Raw genomic sequence first — 20584 nt, 5'->3', positions numbered from 1 at the left:
CGTGGGCTTAGTTGCTCCTCGGCAGGAATCTCCCCAGACCAGGGATCGAAGCTGTGTCTCCTGCATCGGCAGGCGGATTCTTTACCACTGAGTCACCAGGGAAGCCCTCCCCCAGCTCTTCCTGTGTGACTGAGCAGCCAGGCCCAGGGTGTGCGCACGCTGCTTTGTGTTGTAGATTGCCATAACCATCACGGAGGCCCGCCAGCTGGTGGGTGAGAACATAGATCCGGTTGTGATCATCGAGGTCGGGGATGAGAAGAAGCAAAGCACAGTGAAGGAAGGAACCAACAGCCCATTTTACAACGAAGTAAGTCATGGGTCACCAGCTTCCTCTCCACCAACATGCTCTTCAGCATATGGCAGCATTCTTCAGCCAAACAGAAAATCTGTGCTCCTCCTGACTGCTTCCCATCCCTCATCTAAGCCCAAGGCAAGCTCGCTGAGCCTCCTTACAAACAAAACTTAACAGACAATGGACAGTCGAGGCAAGGAATTCCTGCTGATTTTAAATTCATTGCTGTTTTCAATAGACCCATTTTCTGGTTACTTAAAAAATATTTATTAGAGTATAACTGACTTACAATATTATATTAGTCTTAGATGTACAACTTAGTAATGCAGTTTTTTAAATACATTATGAAATGATCACCGTGGTAAATCTGGTTACCATCTGCCACCACACAAAGTTATTATAAAACTCTTGACTATATTTTCTGTGCTCTAATTTACATCTCCATGACTTATTTACTTTATAACTGGTAGTTCACACCTCTTGCTCCCTTTGACTCATCCCCTCAACACCCCTCCCCTCTAGCAACCATCAGTTTGTTCTCTGTATCCATGAGTCTGTTTCTGTTCAGTTACGTTAGCTCATTTGTTTTGTTTTTTAGATTCCACATGTAAGTGAAATCATCTGGTATTTATCTTTCTCTATCTGATTTATTTCACTCAGAATGTTACCCTCCAGGTCTGTCCATGCTGTCGCAAATGGCAGTATTTCATTGTTGTTTTTATGGTTGAGAAATATTCCATCGTGTATACATATCGCATCTTCTTTGTCCATTCATCTGTTGATGGACAAAGTTTCTTCCATATCTTGGCTATTATAAATAGTACTGAACATAGGGAGGCACATATCCTTTTGAATTTGTATTTGATTCAGATAAACACTCAGAAGTAGAATGGCTGGATCCTATGGTAGTTCTGTTTTTAATTTTTTGAGGAACCTTCATACTGTTTTCCATATTGGTTGTACCAATTTCTTATAAACTCATCTTCATCCATCATAAGTTCTGAGTATGAAGGCAATGGCACCCCACTCCAGTACTCTTGCCTGGAAAATGCCATGGATGGAAGAGCCTGGTAGGCTGCAGTCCATGGGGTTGCAAAGAGTCAGACAAGACTGGAGCAACTTCACTTTCACTTTTCACTTTCATGCATTGGAGAAAGAAATGGCAACCCACTCCAGTGTTCTTGCCTGGAGAATCCCAGGGACGGGAGCCTGGTGGGCTGCCGTCTATGGAGTCACACAGAGTTTGACACGACTGAAGCGACTTAGCAGCAGCAGCAGTAAGAAGATAAACATTCAGTTGCAGAGCAGAAACACTGAAAATTTAATTATTAATTTTGACATAGTCATACTGATTTGGAAAGTAAAGCAATGGTATTTTTCTAAGCAGCATAAAAATTGTAAAGGAAAACATCAAAGACAGACATAGATCTAAGTTTATACACACTAATTTCTCATTTCTAAATAAAAAGATTACATAGTTTTTAAAAACTGTCAAAGATGTGAAAAATATAAAATGATTTATGAGAAAATATATACAGTATATGTGTTTCCCCTGATCTTTGATCTCTAAGTCCTCCTCCCTGGAGGCAGACTTTCTCTCCAGGCATTTGTGTATCTTTCCAGAAATATTCCAGGTGTATATCTTTCCAGAAATATTCCAAGTGAACGAATATTGTAGCCAAATGGTAGTGTTCTACGCACACTGTCCTGGACCTTGACCTTTTCACAAAATGATGTATCCTAGAGATTATTCTGTATCAAGACATCTAGTTCAACCTTACTTTCCCTTCTTTGCTGTAGAGTTTTCCATTGCATAGACTTCTTATAATTTACTAAACCAGCCAGTCCCTCATTGATGGATATTAAAAATTTTTTTCAGCCTTTGGATACTACTTATAATGATATTTAAATGGCATAATTGGGGTGAAGAGTATAAGCATTTAAAATTTGATATCACCACATTGCCCTCCAAAGAGGTAATGATTTACATTCCAACTGTGTGCAAGAGTGCTTGTTCCTCCCAGACACGTCAACACCATGAACTGTTAAAAAGTGCAGTCAACTCTTAATTAATTTTTTAATGAGAGTGGAAATTGAAAAGGAAGTCAGGGGGAGTATGCATAATAAAATCAACAGAAATTTCCCAAATCCCATTTGAGCTATTGACTAACTCCTTTCCTCTTTATCACTCCTGCCTTAGGGCTTTTAACTGTTAGTTAAAGTGGCAGAGTCTCCTTCCTGTTTTACTCCCCACCTCCAGAACATTTGAGCTGCTAACTCCTTTCCTCTTTATCATTCCTGCCTTAGCGCCTTTTACCATGAGTTAAAGTGGCAGTGTTCTTCCTGTTCTTCTCTCCACCTCCATAACATCTTTCTGTGTGAATGCGATATGAAATAACACGTGTGGAAGTGCTTTAAAGCTGCAAAGCTCTACAGATTTGTTAATGAGTGTTAGTGTTAGTGTTAGTCGCTCAGTCGTGCCTGACTCTTTGCGACCCCATGGACTGCAGCCCACCAGGCTCCTGTGTCCATGAGATTTTCCAGGCAAGGATGCTGGAGTGGGTTGCCATTTCCTTCTCCAGGGGATCTTCCCAACCCAGGGATCGAACCCAGATCTCCTGCACTGCAGGCAGATTCTTTACTGACTGAGCTACATATGCAAACAAGTCCTGCATCTAAGTGACATTGCATTGGGCTAAACATAATCTTTGGGAAATCAAGTGAAAACATAAAAGTTGAATTAAAAATCTTTGTTACAGATTTGGACTCTAATTTTCGAGCCTAAAGTTCATCAGATGTTGAAGGAATCAGTTAGTATAGGCTGGGGAATCTTTCCCAGCTAGAAAAACGTGTGTGGCTTCAGAGGTCCAGGGACCCTATGTGAGACAGTTGAGTCTGAAACATGTGAAACTCGGTGGAAGGCAATAAATGTTAGAACTAATTTACTGGTCCAAAGGAACCCACAGCATCTCATATACCAGAGAATGAAGAACTTCATGTAAATGAGTTTTGCAGAAAAGATTTTCTGAACACCAAAACTCTTCAAAAGTTTGAACATATATGTGAAAAATTTCCTGAAATGTTATACATAGCTTCCTGTCCTCTTAAACAGGAGACACTGAACATAATATAACTTCAATATAGCTTTTCATTGATATTGCAGGACTGCCATTTTGAAGGTTTCTTATTCTAGTATATGATGACGTCTTTGGTTTTTCTTCCATGTTTGGCTTTTCTGTTCTGCCTTTAAAAGCGAGCTGTTAGTGATCACTTCTCCCTTCCCCACTGCTGTCCTGTTCATCTCTAAGGTCTTTGTGTCATTTCCCCGTCTTGCAGCTCAAATACCAAACAATCCATGAAAAAACTTTCTAGTTCTGACTCGGCTACCACCTTCTTTCCTTAAAACACACAGTCTGTAACAAAGCACTACTCCAGCTTTCTACATGAGGAACATCCTACCTCACTTTGGGAACTTGACAAAATTCCGATGGTGAAACATCTAGTGCTTGAATTCCTTTTATGATAACTTTAGGAGAACTCAACTTTGGTCCCTGGTTCAGCAATAACTAGCTGTATGACTCCAGGCGTGTCTTTTAAATTTTTTCATCTTCAATCTTTATATGTAGAATATGGAGACTAGTCTATATATTTTCTTCAACTCTAAAATTCAATCACTTTTTTCAAATTAGAAATCTTCCTTCCCCGTAATTTCTTTTTATTATTTTCCTGGTCAGTCTTGGGAATTTTACAAGGATGTTTGAAGCTGAAAAATCCCAAGAAAATGAAATTTTAATCAAGTTTACTCTAAATTAAAACCACAATGAGATATATTTTCAGTCATCATTATATATAAGCAATAAAAATGAATATATAAGAAAACAGACAATTCAAGGGTTAGCAAGGGAATGGAGAAATGGCTATTTTCATATGCTGCCAGTGGGAATGTAAAATGCTTTAGCTCCTTTGGGAAAAAAATTATGCTAGCTACTAAAAATTTACATGCACACAAGCTATGATCCAATAATTCCAATTCTCATGTCCATTTTAGAGGAAAGCTTACATATAGGTTGTGAAAAGATGTAATTGGTGTTTTTTTTTCCTATTTGAAAAAAAAAAGAAAACAAATTAAACAGGTTTCAGTGAAAACAAATCAAACAAATTAAATAAGTCAATTCATTGATGATAGAGTTATGCCATTGGGAACCTTGCAGCAATTCATTAGAACAATGCAGAACTAGAAGTATTGAAGAATAGAGTTCTTACATGAAAGTTCTTACATGCAGAATGAACTTTATGTTTTACAGTACTTTGTCTTCGACTTCACTGGGCCCCAATTACATCTTTTTGACAAGATCATCAAAATCTCAGTAAGTATATCATTGGTGGTGATGGAGGTGGAAGAGATTCTAGGCTTTGGGAAGTCTTGAAGACTTCCTTGCTTATCTTCTTCACCCATTCAATCTATATTATATTATATTATACATAAGTTCTGCATGAAGATTTAGGTAATAATGGAATCTTGCTTGGGGGTACTTGAAGAATGTGACTCTTGAAGAATGAGAAGTCACGAGGTGCCAAACATTCTTCACATGTGAATTTCAGGCATGCTGACAGGTGGTGAGAAGATATTTTGGGACCTGGGACATTGCCCAGATATTGTCTCATTGCATCACTCAGACAACCACCTGTTTGTGGGATCAGCTTTATTGCAGGCTCTGAGGGGACTGTCTAGAGTTCAGAGGAACAGTTAATAGCTAGGTTTTATGCAGCATCATAGAGAAGGGTCATGACTTTCTGTGGGTCAAGTGGATTTTTAGCAGAGGATCAAAGCTGGTATTGCCTATCTCTGTTTCTCTAACTTGGAAGAAGAAGGTAGAAAACTGTCCTTGAATCAGGGATCTCATAGAATTTTATGGTTAGAAGGAAGCTCAGAGGCCATGTAGTCCAACTTCCAGCCAGTACAGAAATCCTTCTCCACCACTTCCATGACATATGACATGGGGTTCTTGGGCACTACTTGATTATATCCAGTGATGGGGAGGTCACTACTTCTAGAGAGGCCCATTCCATTGCTGGAGAGTTCTGTTATAAAAATTATCCTTACAGTAAGCTTAAATCTCTCTTCCTGCAGCTTGAGAACTGCAAAGGGATTCTATACCTGCTTTTAGATGGCAGTATTTTCAAGAGTGGTAGACACCTGAGTTACTATTGCCCTTCATCCACACTTTCAGTTTTCTCTTTTCTGGGTTGAAGTTTAAACTAGTCCTGATTCTTCAGGAGTTTTATGGCTTCTGGACTCAGGCCCAGCTCTGCCAGCTTCCTGTAGAACTTTTTTTATCTTAATTGCACTTAGAATGAAAAATGTTCTGCTGTAAACAGCCAGCAGTCTACTGACTTATCAGACAAAATATTGAGGATGACAGCCTCTTTTGTGCCGCCTACTGTACATGTCCAAAACTTCTCAAGACAGTAGAGGTGGGAAAGTTGTGAGCAAAGCATTGTGGGAGTTTAGGAGAGAAAGGGAACATGTTCAGTTGTGAAGGATCGGGGAGGGCTGCTTGAAGGAGGCAGCGTTTGCTCTAGGCATTTAAAGATGGATAGAATTGGGACTTCCCTGGTGGCCCAGTGGTTAAGAATCTACCTTGCAATACAGGGGACATGGGTTTGAAGCCTGGTCAGGGAACTAAGATCCCATATGCTGTGGAGCTACTAAGTCTGAGTGCTGCAATTACTGAGCCTAGGTGCCACAACTACAGAGCCCATGTGCTACAAATGGAAGATCCCTCAGGGTGCAAGAAAGATCCTGCATGCCACAGCTAAGACCCCATGACAAAGCCAAAAAAAAAAAATTGGGTAGAGTTTCTAAACGCAGAGATAGGTTTGAATATTGGGCTACTCTAGAGTTCATTTTGGCTATAAACAAACGAAAAACAAACACCTTTTAGGTGGTGAGATTTGATGGATGTCCCTCAAAGGACAGTTAGCTAAAATCCCGCTAGAGGGTGAGATACAGCTGTGATTCTTTGGCCATGCTTACAGCCATCCCTGAGGTTCCATAACCAAATGTCAGTGTGCCCAGATAAGAGTGAAGGCCAGACAAGGTTCAAGGCCTAGAATCCTCTTTGATGGACTTGTCATGAGCCCTTTACACAGATTTAGCCTCAAAGAAATATCTAACGTTGCCAGACTCACTGCTCCATCTCTCCCAGGTCTTTCACCACAAGCTGATAGGAAGTGTACTGATTGGCTCTTTCAAAGTGGACCTGGGGACCGTGTACAACCAACCTGGTGAGAAAGTATTGCCTCCCAGTCTCTCTTGCTCTTCTTCTCTTCTTCTGACACCTAGGAGTCAATTCATTTATCCCTTTATCCACTTATCCTTTCATTCAATATATTGAGCATCAGTTAAGCAAAGTGGTATAACTGTGTATAACTCTTGGATCTCTTCCTCCAAGTTTTCAATCTAATGATAAAGCTGTCTTGTATGTCCATATGCTGTGTGCTTAGTCGCTCAGTCATGTCTGACTCTTTGCAACCCCATAGACTGTCGCCTGCCAGGCTCCTCTGTCCGTGGAGATTCTCCAGGCAAGAATACTGGAGTGGGTTGCCATGCCCTCCTCCAGGGGATCTTCCCAACCCAGAGATACTTCTGAGCAGTTTTTAAAAATATTTTCCCAAAGTCTGTCCAATTTATTGCTGTGAGATACGGGAAGGAAGTGTGGAAGTTAAGAATGTGGACTCTGGGGCCAGGTTTGCCTGGCTTCAAATTCTGCTCTGCTCTTTCTTAGCTGTGCAACCTTGGGTTAATAACTTGACTTCTCTGTGCTACAGTTTCTTTATTTGTAAAAATTGGGTTATGATAGCACCTCCTCCATAGAGTCGTTGGAGGATTAAGTAATATATATGTAAGTGAATATACACAGAAGCATATGTGTATAAGCACTTCATGGGACCTAGCACAAAACAATGACTATGATAAGTCACACATGGGTTTGCAATAATTATTACTATTATCCCTGATTTTTCAGAGGCGCTAAGCAGATTGTCCAAGGTCAGAGTTAATCAGTAACAAACCAACAGCAAACATAGATCTTATAATCAAAGGTTCTTTCTCTTCAGCAGTGATTCCAACTCACATGACCCCAGGGGGCCAGGCAGTGGGCATCACTGAGTGCAGTGGACTGGTTTAAGGCAGTGGGAAATGAGGGAGGCTGGGGGAAGTGGAGGCGGGGGCACGTAATGCGTATGGAAGGAATAGCATCTACTCAGCTCCTTTCCTACCTGCCACCGTGTGGCAATGTGGACTATGTATTGCCGGATCTAACAGGTTTTTTTTTTTTAAGATAAGCTTAAAGTCTAGATTTTGTGAGAGCTTTTGAAGTTTGGGCTCACTGTGTAGGCCAAGCAAAAAGATCCATGAGTGCATTTGTGGCCTGTGAAATTGTGTGGCTTCTCTCTTGGCTACACCGTGCAGCATATGGGATCCTGGTTTTCCAACCAGTGGTCCCTGCAGTGAAAGCACAGAGTCTTAACCACTGGGCCCCCAGGGTAGTCCCTCAGGCATGGCTTCTACACTGCATTCATGTCCTTCTCTCCGGTCAAAGCTAGACTCTAGTCCAGGCATTTTCCACTTGGTTAAGGGCTTCCCAAATCCCTGTGGCAGGTTGGGGATAAAGACAGAGAAGTGGTTGGGGAGAGAGGAGAGGAGGGGCAGGAGGAGAGATGGGCAGCATGAGACGTGGAATCAGCTGTGATGAGCGAGCCCCTCCTGGGGAGCGGAGGTGGGGAGGTTTGTGTTGGAGGAGAAGGGGGTGGAGCACCTGGGTGCACCCGTGCAGGGTATCTGAGCTGTCGGGATGTCTTGCAGGTCATCAGTTCTGTGACAAGTGGGCCCTGCTCACGGATCCTGGCGACATCAGGACTGGCACGAAGGGGTACCTGAAGTGTGACATCAGCGTGACTGGAAAAGGAGATGTCTTAAAGCCCAACGCCAAAACCTCCGATGCCGAGGAGCAAATAGAAAAGTGAGACAGGCCCGCGGAGGACCACGCAAGAGAAATGACGTGTCCCCATTTCCGTGTCTTTCCCCTCTCCCTTTCCTCACGGGTTCCTGAGGGTTGCCAAGTTAAAGAGGCTGTCCCCCCGAGACTCTGCTCTGTCAGGGGTGCCATGAGGTGTCCTACCAAAGGCACCACTATGCTTTGGGAGGGCAGCTTCTAGAACAAGAACAGCCTGTCTTTCTATATTAACCCACAATAGATAAGCTATTCCCAAGCTTATCCTATGGATCTGAATTGAGCTGATTTTTCTTTGAAGGGAAAATAATTTCAGCCACCGACTTACGACATGGAAAGATTTAATGCACCTCTTTTAAGTGCTTATTCTGTAATTCTGGGACCTGAATGGGTTTACTGCGCTCATTCTCTTCATACCCTGCACTGTCATTCACACCAGGAAGAAAACTCATTTTAGCGATGCAGCCTGATCTTTTCTCCTGTATCAGGTTGCTCCTTTCTTGCCTCCAAATTGCCTCTACCTTTTCTTTCTATTTGTTCAAGTGAAACAGCTGTTTTATGTTTCATTTTTGTCCCCCACAAGGAACCTCTTGATCCCTCAAGGGTTTCCGTCAGAGAGGCCCTGGGCCAGGTTCTACGTGAGACTCTACAAAGCCGAAGGGCTGCCCAAGGTGAACTCCAGCATCATGGCGAATGTCACCAAAGCATTTGTGGGTGACAGTAAGGACCTCGTGGATCCCTTTGTGGAGGTCTCCTTTGCTGGGCAGATGGTGAGTGTCCGTTGTTCCAATCCTGGCAGACCTGGGGCCGGAATTCTGCTCTTTACCCCAGGACATTGCTGGGTAAAGAACATTACATTAAAATCGAAATCAAGACATGCCTGGGGAGAGAAAGCTTGTCGCCAAAAGGCCTTGCATGTAGCGGGAAAGTAGAGGAGAGTCACCTACTTCCTCTCACCTTCACCTTCCTGGAAGGTTCATGGAGAAAAACTGGCGGGGGGAACCACCATTCAGGACCCAGGCAGGCAGGCCTCCTTCCTCACCTCTGTCTACTTCTCTGAGCTATTAGCCATTCCCCAGTCTCAGAGAATTACCACCTCCCTTTCAATCTGCTCCACAATCTATCCAGCTTGTCCTTATCGTATGTAAGCCTGGACATCCTTGTGTCCAGCTGTTCCCTGCTCAAGAGCCACTGGAAGTGTCAGGGCCTGGGCACATGGTCAGAGCTTAATCCTGATTAGTTGGACTCAGAAGCTTCGGCTAACACATGTGTCTCTACCCAGCTCCTCCCTTTGGGAGGGTGAACCTTGGACTACTCTTGTCTTGGGTCCCATTGGCAAATATAGGACGTATATAACCCCCATATAGGATATCACCTCCATTGTATGATGAGGAAACTGAGGTCTAGACTGGGGAAGGGATTTGTACCAGGTCTTAAGTTTAAAAGATATTTCTTTATTTGGTCATGCTGGGTCTTCATTGAGGCACGTGAGATCTTTCATCTTCATTGTGGCACACAGGGTCTTTCAGTTGCAGCATGTGGGATCTAGTTCCCTGACCGGGGATCGAACCCTGATTCCCTGCATCAGGAGCATGGAGTCTTAGCCACTGGACCACTAGGGAAATCCCCGGTCCTACTTTTATAAGACACGAACTCAGGGTCTAATTGTATCTGCTGTCTTCCCGGAAATGCATGGAACGCCTTCATAACACAGGTGTCAGTTTCACCTCAACCCAGTGTGATGATGAGAACTTTCTGGGGGAGGACCTGTGACAACCCTCCTTTTGTCCCAGATGCCCAGCACGGTGTCTGGCACAGAGCAGGACACTGGTTATATTCATGGGATGTAACTGATTTTCAAGGGTGCCTTGTGGAAACAGGTTCATTAATTTGGCAACTTACTTTATACTTCCAGCTGGTGTGAGGAGTTTTCTTTAGTTGGTCAAGGCCTCTTTCATTTCCTTCAGTGGTTCACAGCCTCCTGGCTTTGTGTTTAGGGGCGAACCACGGTGCAGAAGAACTGTGCCGATCCTGTGTGGCATGAACAGGTGGTCTTCAAGGAAATGTTCCCTCCGTTGTGTCGGAGGGTAAAAATCCAGGTGTGGGATGAAGGCAGCATGAATGATATAGTGCTGGCAACCCACTTCATTGACTTGAAGAAAATCTCCAATGAACAGGATGGAGATAAAGGTAAGGCCTCACATGTCTGACTTCAAGGTAGGGTCTCGAAATGGTTCATTTAGAGCTCCTCCTCATCAGAGGAGGAGGCGATGTGTTAGGCACTTTCCATCTCTGCATGGTCTGTGACTTGGTTGGTTTAGGGTAGTGGACAGAGCCAGACTCTAGGAACCATGAGCCTTGTTCCCTGTCCCAGGTCTTCCAGGAACACTGCTGTGTGTTCTTGAGGAAGTCGCTCCCTTTCTCTGGGCTTTATGCTTCCTAACTAGAAAATGAAGATTAGATTGGACCAGAGGTTGGCAAACTGTGGTCCATGGACCACATCTGAACTACATGTATCTATGTATGGCTCACAAGCTTAGAATGGTTTTACTGTGTTTAAATGGTTCAAAAAAAAAAAATGGTTCCCTCAACTACTGGAAATTCAAGAGCATGAGCTGACTGCAGAGAGCCAGGGCAAGAATGGAGAGTCCCAGCTAATTCACTGAGTCAGTCCAAAGAGTTTTCATCCTGGATAAAGCTCTTCACAGTAATTCCCCTACATACAAATGAGTTCCATTCCAAGTGTGTGTTCATAAGTCCAATTTGTTGGTGAGTCCAAAAAGTTAGCCTGAGTACCCAGCTAACACAATCAACTATACAGTACTGTACTATAATAGGTTGATAATACTTTTTATACACCTCATACATACATTAAAAAAAGCACAAAAAAATAAAACATTTTTAATCTTACAGTACAGTGCCTTGAAAAGTACAGTAGTACAGTACAACAGCTGGCATACAAGGGTTGGCACACATTTGCAACTTTTTGAAAGCTTGCAACTTACATGTTCATATGTAGGGGACTTACTCTATTAGCAAAATCTAAATTAATAGCTGATAATTCTCTAAATATCCCAACCCACCTTACCTTTATTTAAATCTCAAGAGAATCTCTCTCTGCACTACAAATTTGTGTTAATTAATGTATGTATTTGTGTATATGTGTGTGTACACACATTATACTGTAAAAGGCTTGGCTTATGCAGAGAACAAGTTTTACACATTTTTGTGCCCTGCACAAGAGTGTCATCATAGAAAGGCCTTAATAAATATATACCTTTTAACTTTCCATGTTGTGGAAATGTTTGCCCTAGATTGCTTTATGTAGAAAGCACATTCTGCCCATCTATAGGATTTCTCAACAAGACATAAAAATGTTTTACGCACAACTTTTCGGAATCACTTGGTTGGGTTCGGGAAGATGTATAGCAATAGTAAAAAGTAGATATCATGGGTTGTAGAATCTTTCTACCTCTTTTAACACAATATCACTACTTCTTAGAATTTATTCAAAGGCAGGATAGAATCTAGTCCATGGAAAAGTGGGGCAGTGGGTGAGGGGATGGAGAGAGGAAGCTTTCAGGTATTAAAATTATTGATAACAATAAAGCATATGGCAACTTTTCATCAACAAGAACTGTTAAGCAAATTATGATACATATTGATTCCAAGGTCAGGAAGATCTCCTGGAGGAGGTTTTGGCAACCCACTCCAGTGTTCTTGCCTGGAAAATCCCTTGGACAGAGGAGCCTGGAGGGCTATAGTCCATAGGGCCACAAAAAGTTGGACATGACTGAAGAGATTTAGCACACATGCACTTATTAAGAGTAACAGCTAATATTTTAGAGCATTTCCTAAAGACTTCAGTGAAGCACTTAATATTATCTCTTTTAATCCTGATAGATTAGATTATCCCAAGAGATAATCCTGGGATAGGTACTATTAAGTTAAATCGCTCGCTCAGTCGTGTCCGACTCTTTGCGACCCCGTGGACTGTAGCCCACCAGGCTCCTCTGTCCATGGGATTCTCCAGGCAAGAATACTAGAGTGGGTTGCCATGCCCTCCTCCAGGGGATCTTCCCGACCCAGGGATCGAACCCAGGTCTCCTGCATTGCAGGCAGATGCTTTAACCTCTGAGCCACCAGGGAAGCCCCATTTTACAGTTGAGGATACTGAGGCATCAGAAAGTTAAAAGACTTCTCCAAGGTCACACAGCTTGAAATTGGCAGAGCTGAGACTTGAGATCTGAACCCAGGAAGTCAAGCTCAGGGCCACCATCCTGTACTGCCAGTCAAAATGGAACATTCTAGGGATTTCCCTGGCGGTCCAGTGATTAAGACTCTGAGCTTCCGCTGCAGGGGTCCCAGGTTCAATCCCTGGTCCAGGAATGAAGATCTTACATGCTGCAGAAAAGAAAACAAAAGGAACATTTGGTTGCCAAAGAGATGTTTGCACAGACACTTACATTTTCCCAGATGCTATGGATCAAGAAAGGAAGCAACTTATGCTAAGAGTAAGTTAAGATCACCAGGTCTTTTCAGTTCTACGTTTAGAGCACACTTCAGAACATTTACTTCTCTCCATCTCCACTACCATCACCCTGGTCCAAGCTATCCATGTCTTGAATTTTAATGATGAAGGAGTCCTCGAACCAGTGCACTCACGTCCATTCTTATAACCCTTCACATAGCAATCAGAGTGAATTTAAAAACACGCATCTGGGTAGGTCACGTCTTTCCTCAAACTCCTCTAGAATAGTCCATAATCTCTAGGATAAAGACAGACCCACTCGCCTCTCCACACTCTTCTCACCCACTCCCTCTCTGGACTCCAGCCACACTGGCTTTCTCTTCCAGTTCCTTCCGCCTCCAAGCTCCTTTCCAACGCCATATGCTCTCTCCTCTGCCCAGAACCCTCCTCTCTCTGCCTGATTCCTCTCCATGCCACAGCAGCCTGCTCTTCGTCCTTGCAGCACAAGATATAGCTCCTTCACAGCATTTGTAATGTGAATACTTGTTTCATGTTTGTACCTGATTTAATCTCCACTGGGCTTTACGTTTCGTCTCTAAAATGATGCCTGGCACATGTTAGGAGTCCATAAAAGTTTGATGAATGAAAATGCATGTCAGCATAGTCTTGCTGAAATTATGGACAAGCCTAAACATATGCATGGAAGAAAGACTAGAAAGAAACATAGCAGAATGCCAATTGTGATGGCATGTTCTTTCTTTCTTTAATTTTATTCTAATTTTGGTTACCGCGCGCGGGCTTTTCTCTCGTTTGGGAGAGCAGGGGCTATTCTGTAGTTGCAGTGCATGGCCTTCTCATCGCAGTGGCTTCTCTTGTCACTGAGCACAGGCTGTAGGCACGTTGTCTTCAGTAGCTGTAGCGCACGGGCTCAATAGCGGTGGTGCACGGGCTTAGCTGTTCTGTGGCATGTGGAATCTTCCCAGGCCAGGGATCGAACCAGTGCCCCCTGCATTGCAAGGTGGATTCCTATCCACTGTATCACCAGGGAAGTCCGGGATGTTCTGTTTTGTTTTGTTTTTTGACCGAGCCTCATGGCTTGCAGGATCTCAGTTTCCCAACCAGGGATTGAACCTGGGCCAGGCTGCTGTGGCATGGAGAGGAATCAGGCAGAGAGAGGAGGGTTCTGGGCAGAGGAGAGAGCATATGGCATTGGAAAGGAGCTTGGAGGCAGAAGGAACTGGAAGAGAAACCCAGTGCAGCTGGAGTCCAGAATCCTAACCACTAAGGCACCAAGGAACTCCCCATGATGGGATATCTGTAAATATGTTCTCTTGTCTTTTCTTTATACATTTCTAAACAAATGTGTACAACTCTCATCAAGCAGTAACCAGCTTGAAAGCATAACCTGGCAACTAAAGCTTGGGCTCTTTCTAGGCTTCCTGCCCACGTTTGGACCTGCCTGGATTAACCTGTATGGCTCACCCAGGAACCACAGTCTGATGGATGACTACCAGGAACTGAATGAAGGCTTCGGAGAAGGCGTGTCATTCCGGGGCAGGATCTTGGTGGAGATTGCTGTGGAGATCCTCTCGGGAGGGGCACAGGAGTCTAAATTCTCCAAGGCGCTCAAGGAGCTCAAGTTGTCTCCGAAGGACAAAGATGCCAAATCTTCCAAAGGCGCGAGTAAAGACAAGGGTGACAAAGCTGATGATGGCAAAGCCCAGCAGGCTTCAGACAAAACCAACTCAACAGAGGCCGAGGTGGAGCCTTTTGACGTGCCCCCAGAGGTAGGTCTGAGCGCTCTTCCACTGAGACTGTGCCCTGAGCCCAGGGCAGAGACAGCATCTGCCATGGGCCCCCAGAGACCGACAGAGGTGTTGCGCCCCCTGCAAAATGTGTGTTGGCTCAGCCCTGTATTTCGGGGCTGATCCTCTGCCTTTTCCTGCTCACATCATAGCCATCTGCTCATGTTGCATTCCGTCTGCATCCCCCCCAAACACAGATTCCCATGGACACCAAAGTAAAATAAAATTAGAGCACGCTGGAGGAGCTGTTGGGAGTGGGTGGCCGGGTGACGGACTGAACTCTGTCTGGGGCCTAATTGTGTTTAGCTTTGTTAGCTCAGCATGCATTCTGGATGAGATAATGTGGGATGAGGGATGAAGAGGAGGAAGTGTGGGTGACAAGCAGGGACACAAGAAACCGAGACACCTGCTCCCCTGCCCCACGCCTGTGGGGAAGTCACCGCTGGAGGGAATGGCTATCATTGCTTGTGACTCGGCAAACAGCAGAGTAGCATCTTCTGGCCCAGTTCTGTGTTAGGGGTGAGAGATCTGGGACCCCAAGGGAAACATAAACCACGACTAAGCTCTCAGTCTTTAAGTTCAGCAATAGTACCTTGTCACTGCAAACGAAGGCATTTTATATTTTGGTGGGTAGATCAGAGCTTGATTCTGCCTCTGGGAGGGTGTTTCTCAGGTCAGCCAGACTCTAATTTCAGATGGGGAAGGGATGAGGTGGCTGGTCTCCCAGAGCTGTCCATTCCTGCTAGAGACTAGAACACATAGAAGGATTTTTAGTATGTAGGTCAACTTAGCTTCGGAAAAGCTGCTTAATTTTACTGCTCGGATTTAATAAACCTGGCTTCTGCCAGAGTGGATGACCCAAAAGAGAGCAAGGCAGAGACTGCAATGTCTCTTTTGCCCAAATCCATGGAAATCACACAGACATTTATGCCACATTCTAATTGTTAGTAATGAGCCACATGTCCAGTCCACATTGAAACAGGCTTGGGGAATGAATGAGGCTTCACCTTTTAAGGGGAGGATTTTCCAAGAATTTGTGGACGTAATTTAAAACTACCACACTAGAGTTTCTACCTTCCCCAGAGCCTCAACAGCTCAGAGTTTGCCCTTACTAACATGATAATATCTATTTTTTGTAGCATCATCTTGTTTAGCTCTCCAGGTTCCCCCAGCTCTAATCTCCCTTGCTGCAGCCTTGCTCTCATTGTGAATCTGGACAAATGAGGTCCTATAATGCTGGCTTTTTAAACTCATCGTCAGCATCACCATCAAAGCTTATCTCCCTTCTGTCAAACCTTTGTGTTCATTTTTTTTAAATTTATTTTTATTTTTTCTTGGTATATAATTGCTTTACAATGTTGTGTTAGTTTCTGCTGTACAACGTTGTGAATCAGCTGTAAGGATACATATATCTCCTCCTTCTTGAGCCTCCCTCCCATTCTTGCCCATCCCACCCCTCTAGGTCATCACAGAGCGCGGAGCTGAGCCCCCTGTGCTCTGCAACTGCTTCCTGCTTGCTGGCTATTCTGCACATGGTAGTATATATATATATATACATATATATATATCAGTGCTACTTGCTCACTTTGTCCCATCCTCCTCTTCTCCCGTGTCCAGAAGTCCGTTCTCTATATCTGCATCTCTATTCCTGCTCTGTGTTCATTTTTAAGTCCTCAGCATTGGTAGGAATAAAAATAGAGCCTGACTGCATGAAATTTATGGTATAGAAGGGGAGATAAGACCTACAAAATAAATGTATAGGAAGTAGAATGTGATAAAGTGCCTTAAGCAGGTAAAGATAAAGTCATATTTTCTCCTGGGGTGAGCGCAGTGTAAGGATTAAAATATTGGGCTCCCAAATAGGACAGTTGGGTTTAAGATGTGGCAGTATGGTGCAGTGGTTACCATCCAGTCTCCGGACAAGTATCTGTTTGAGTCTTTGGGCAAGTGATTTAAGCTCCTTGGGTTTATTTCCAATAATAACCTCTACTTCATAGGCTTATAATGATGATTTAATGAATTAATACAACAAAGTTCTTATTAGAAAAAGAGCCTGGCACATAGTAGGTGCTCAATTACTATTAGTCATGTTTAGTAACTATGAACAGATATCTTACTCTTTCATGAAACTACAGTTTCTCACCTTTAAATGGATAGAATAGAAAGATCCCTCTCATAGGATAGTTACAAGAATTACATGAGATAATACAGATCAAATTCTTTTTTAAAAAATTTTTGTTTATTTACTTAAAGTGAAAAAATTTGTTGAGGTATAGTTGATTTACAATACCACGTTATTTTCAGTTGTACAGCATAGTGATCCAGAAATTCTGAATGAAAGAGAATTGCTTTACAATGTTGTGTTGGTTTCTGCCATACATCAACATGAATCAGCCACAGGTATACATGTGTCCCCTTCCTCTTGAGCCTTCCTCCACTTCCCACTCCATCCCACCCCTCCAGGTTGTCAAGAGTACCAGCTGAGCTCCCCGTATCATACAGCAAATTCCCACTGGTTATCTATTTTACACTTGTTAATGTGTATGTTTCCATGCTACTCTCTCCATGTCTGACACACAATGAGAGTTCTGTAAACACTACCACCATTGTTTTTCTAGCTCAGGGCATCAAGGGAGGCTTCCAGAAGAAGAGGCATTTGGGTTGGACTTTGAAGGGTGGATGGGATTAAGACATGAATTATAACCTGTTGAAATACTTGCGGTGACTCCGCTTATGGCATTGGCGTGTGTAGGCTTTATCCTAGGTACTGCACATGGATGATCTCATTCCTTCCCCATGTGGGTCCTGCTATGATGCTCATTTCACAGACAAGGAACATGGCACCTGGATAGCGGACACGGCTTACCCAGTCTACAGCTAGGAAGCAGCAGAGTTGGGATTTAAAGAGGGGGTCACCTGGCCTTGAAAACTGCGGTCCCTCTTCCAGGCTCCATGGCCTCCATTCCCTTCGGGTCTCTGAGTGATTTCTAACCTCCTCCCAGAAAGTAAACTTGGCCTCAGGGAGGCATGATAAGGGGCTGACTTACAGCTAAGGGACGCAGTGGCGGCAGGCGGGAGCGGCACGTGCTGTGACTAAGAGTCAGCACCTGGCGCCACCCTGTCCCACACTTTCTGGTCAATAGCAACATTTCCTGCTGATGCCAGCAGCACAAGGGGCTTGTGTGTGAAGGAAGAGTCTCAGAAAGAGAGGAGGGGACTGCCCTGGCTGTCCAGTGCTCACGACTCTGTGCTCCCAACGCAGGACGCCTGGCTTCGATCCCTGATTGAGGGGACCAAGATCCCTCATGGCCGGAAAAAAAAGAGAGAGAGAGAAAGAGACAGAGTTAAGAGCTCTTGATTGAATGGGGCTCTTAGCCTCTGAAACTACAGCTGCTGTATTTCCTTCAGTGAACCTTACTGCTCTTTCCGTTGGGCTCAGTAAATCCAAGGGTACAGCCAGAACGCACAGAATGAAAGCGCCAGCTCATTCAGCCTCCTCACTCAGAAATGCGATGTGTCACCTGGTTTCTGGAACCATCACTCTCTTAACAAGATACATATACCCAGCTTACCTGTAAAATGAAAGGAGATTTGATTGTAAGGTTGAAACTACATCATTGCGAATGGCTGAACTGGGATTTGCAGTGTGTAGGTCCTGGTTCCTGCCAGTCTGATTAGAGTGGAAGTGATGTACCGTGTCAGGCTGCCACCAAGACTCAGGTTTCTATAAATCACCCTGGACCAGGTTGGCCTCACTGATTCAGTTTCCTACTACTATAAAAAGATCCAGGGCCGTCTAATGTATTTTTTTTTCTTTCTATAGATTGTACCAGAAAAACATGAGGAATTTTTACTCTTTGGAGCATTTTTTGAAGCTACCATGATAGACCGGAGGATCGGAGATAAACCCATTAGCTTTGAAGTTTCTATTGGTAAGTGCAGACAAGCACAGTGCCTGGCACGTGGCGTGAACTTTATACCTCTTTCTTAAATGAATGAATCAATGCCTTACATGCAGGTGGTAGCATTCTGTTGGAGGTTTGCACTTCAGGAAGAAAAGAATAACTCCTTGTCCACTCTAGAGTCAATATGTAAGGGATAGATTTGTTTTCATAGTTTTAATTAAAAATATATATATAAATAAAGATGGCTGATTCTTGTTGACGTATGGCAGAAACTAACCCAATATTGTAAAGCAATTATCTTCCAATTAAAAATAAGTTAAAATAAAAAGATTGAGAGTATAGTTTGCATCCAGACAGACTTGGACTACTAATCCTGGTTCCCTGACCCTAGGATTACTTAATTTCTCTTGGTCTTGCTTTCTTCATCTATAAAATGGAAATAGTGATAATTCCTTATGAAGCTATGGCAAGAGTTTAATGAATTAATGCACATGACATGCTATGCATATAATAGATGCTATTGTTGTAACTCCCAGCAGTCTTCCTGGACTGATGTGCACCTGGGAAAACCACTCCAAGAAAGAGCATGCCATCAGAGAAGGTCTTGATTTACATTTGGGAAATTTTGGAGCAGGAAAAAAATGGAGAAGGAATCCAGTTAATCTGTAACTTAAGTCATTTTTACAAAAAAAAAAAAAAAAAGACATTAAGATGGAACCTGATGATGGCTTCGTATCATTGCTAATCTTATTTCTTTGATCTGACCATCATCCTGCCTTCATACTGAGAGCTTATTACTCTGCCCTGGGAAGACATAAGCTCGGATCCTTTCTGCCAAGCAGCCTAATTCTGCTTATTGACATCTGGCCCTTCTCCCCTTGCTACTGGCTCTACAGGTAATTTTGGGAACCTGATTGATGGAGGGTTGCATCACAGGAGTAGGAAGAAGTCAGCGGACTCAGCTGAAGAAGATGCTCTGCCACTGCTGCACGAAGGAGAAGGGGACGCAGCCCATGATGTCACCATTCCCCTGGTCTCCACCACTCACCCAGAGAAGCCACTCGTGACAGAAGGGAATAGGTAGGAGACACAGCTTCCCTGATGGCTCAGGAAATAAATGCAATGCAGGAGATGCAGGTTTGATCCCTGGGTTGGGAAGATCCCCTGCAGAAGGGAATGGCAACCCACTCCAGTATTCTTGCCTGGAGAATTTCATGGAGAGAGGAGCTTGCTGGGTTACAGTCCAGGGGGTCGCAGGGAGTTGGACACGACTGAAGTGACTGAGCACACCCGCACAGGAGCCCCAGGAGGCGAGAGTAGCCAGCATTTCTGACTGTGGGAACATGACGCATTTCCATGACTGTTTGATTCAGTTCTTCCCTAAGACTAGAAACATTCTTTATCTTAGCTATGGGTGCAAGGTACAGACTAGACTGACAGGATAAATGCCACTCTCCTGAATTCTCATGTTGACAACTCTCCAAATGACACATCCAGTTAATTCATTCAAGGACAGAGTGATGATAATGGTTCTTATTACCATATCTGAAGCTCCCTTTATCCTATAACTTTGAAGCATAACAAGACAGGAAGGTCAGAAGTTAAAATTTCCATCCAAAATCCTATCAACAGTTATTGTAGTCATCTGAACACAATGTAAACTCAACTTGGTGGAATTATTTATTACATCATTTCTCGTCTTATTTTGGGCACAAACTGAATAACTCAAAAATGCTTCTTAGCCATGAAAAAAGGCCATTTCAGAAAACAGCTGGGGCTCCTACGTGCACCCTTAACGATCTTTAACCCACATGACGTTTCAACCTGCAGAGAGAAGTGAAATTATAGAACTTTGTCTGAAGACAGTGATGTCAACCAGGTGTCTTATGAGAAAGGAAAGCCGCATGTAGTGAGAGTCTTCTGTGTTCTGAGCTTTGTGCTAGGAGTAAAAAAAATATGATCTCATGGGATTGTCATAAGAGAACATTGCTCATTACATGTGAAGGGATTGGAATCACATCGCTAGTTCTCATCAGTCTCTACGCTTCTCGATCTAGACAGTCTCTCTGGGCATGAACCCAGGGCTTACTGACCAC

At 43.6% G+C, this 20584-nt stretch overlaps 1 protein-coding gene across 1 annotated transcript in view; it reads left to right on the top strand.

Moving 5' to 3' along the window:
• The window catches only part of FER1L6 (fer-1 like family member 6), a 129855-nt gene that overhangs the window by 8570 nt on the left and 100701 nt on the right, over nt 1-20584 (top strand). Inside the window, exons 4-12 of the mRNA XM_052651744.1 lie at nt 176-307; nt 4597-4659; nt 6502-6580; nt 8160-8316; nt 8891-9077; nt 10305-10497; nt 14213-14565; nt 18407-18515; nt 19385-19568. Of these exons, the coding sequence (XP_052507704.1) occupies nt 176-307; nt 4597-4659; nt 6502-6580; nt 8160-8316; nt 8891-9077; nt 10305-10497; nt 14213-14565; nt 18407-18515; nt 19385-19568 (1457 nt within the window). The remainder of the gene's footprint in view (nt 1-175; nt 308-4596; nt 4660-6501; nt 6581-8159; nt 8317-8890; nt 9078-10304; nt 10498-14212; nt 14566-18406; nt 18516-19384; nt 19569-20584) is intronic.

Source organism: Budorcas taxicolor, chromosome 14 (assembly GCF_023091745.1).
Source record: "Budorcas taxicolor isolate Tak-1 chromosome 14, Takin1.1, whole genome shotgun sequence".
NCBI lineage: Eukaryota > Metazoa > Chordata > Mammalia > Artiodactyla > Bovidae > Budorcas > Budorcas taxicolor.
This window is presented reverse-complemented; position numbering and strand designations above follow the sequence as displayed.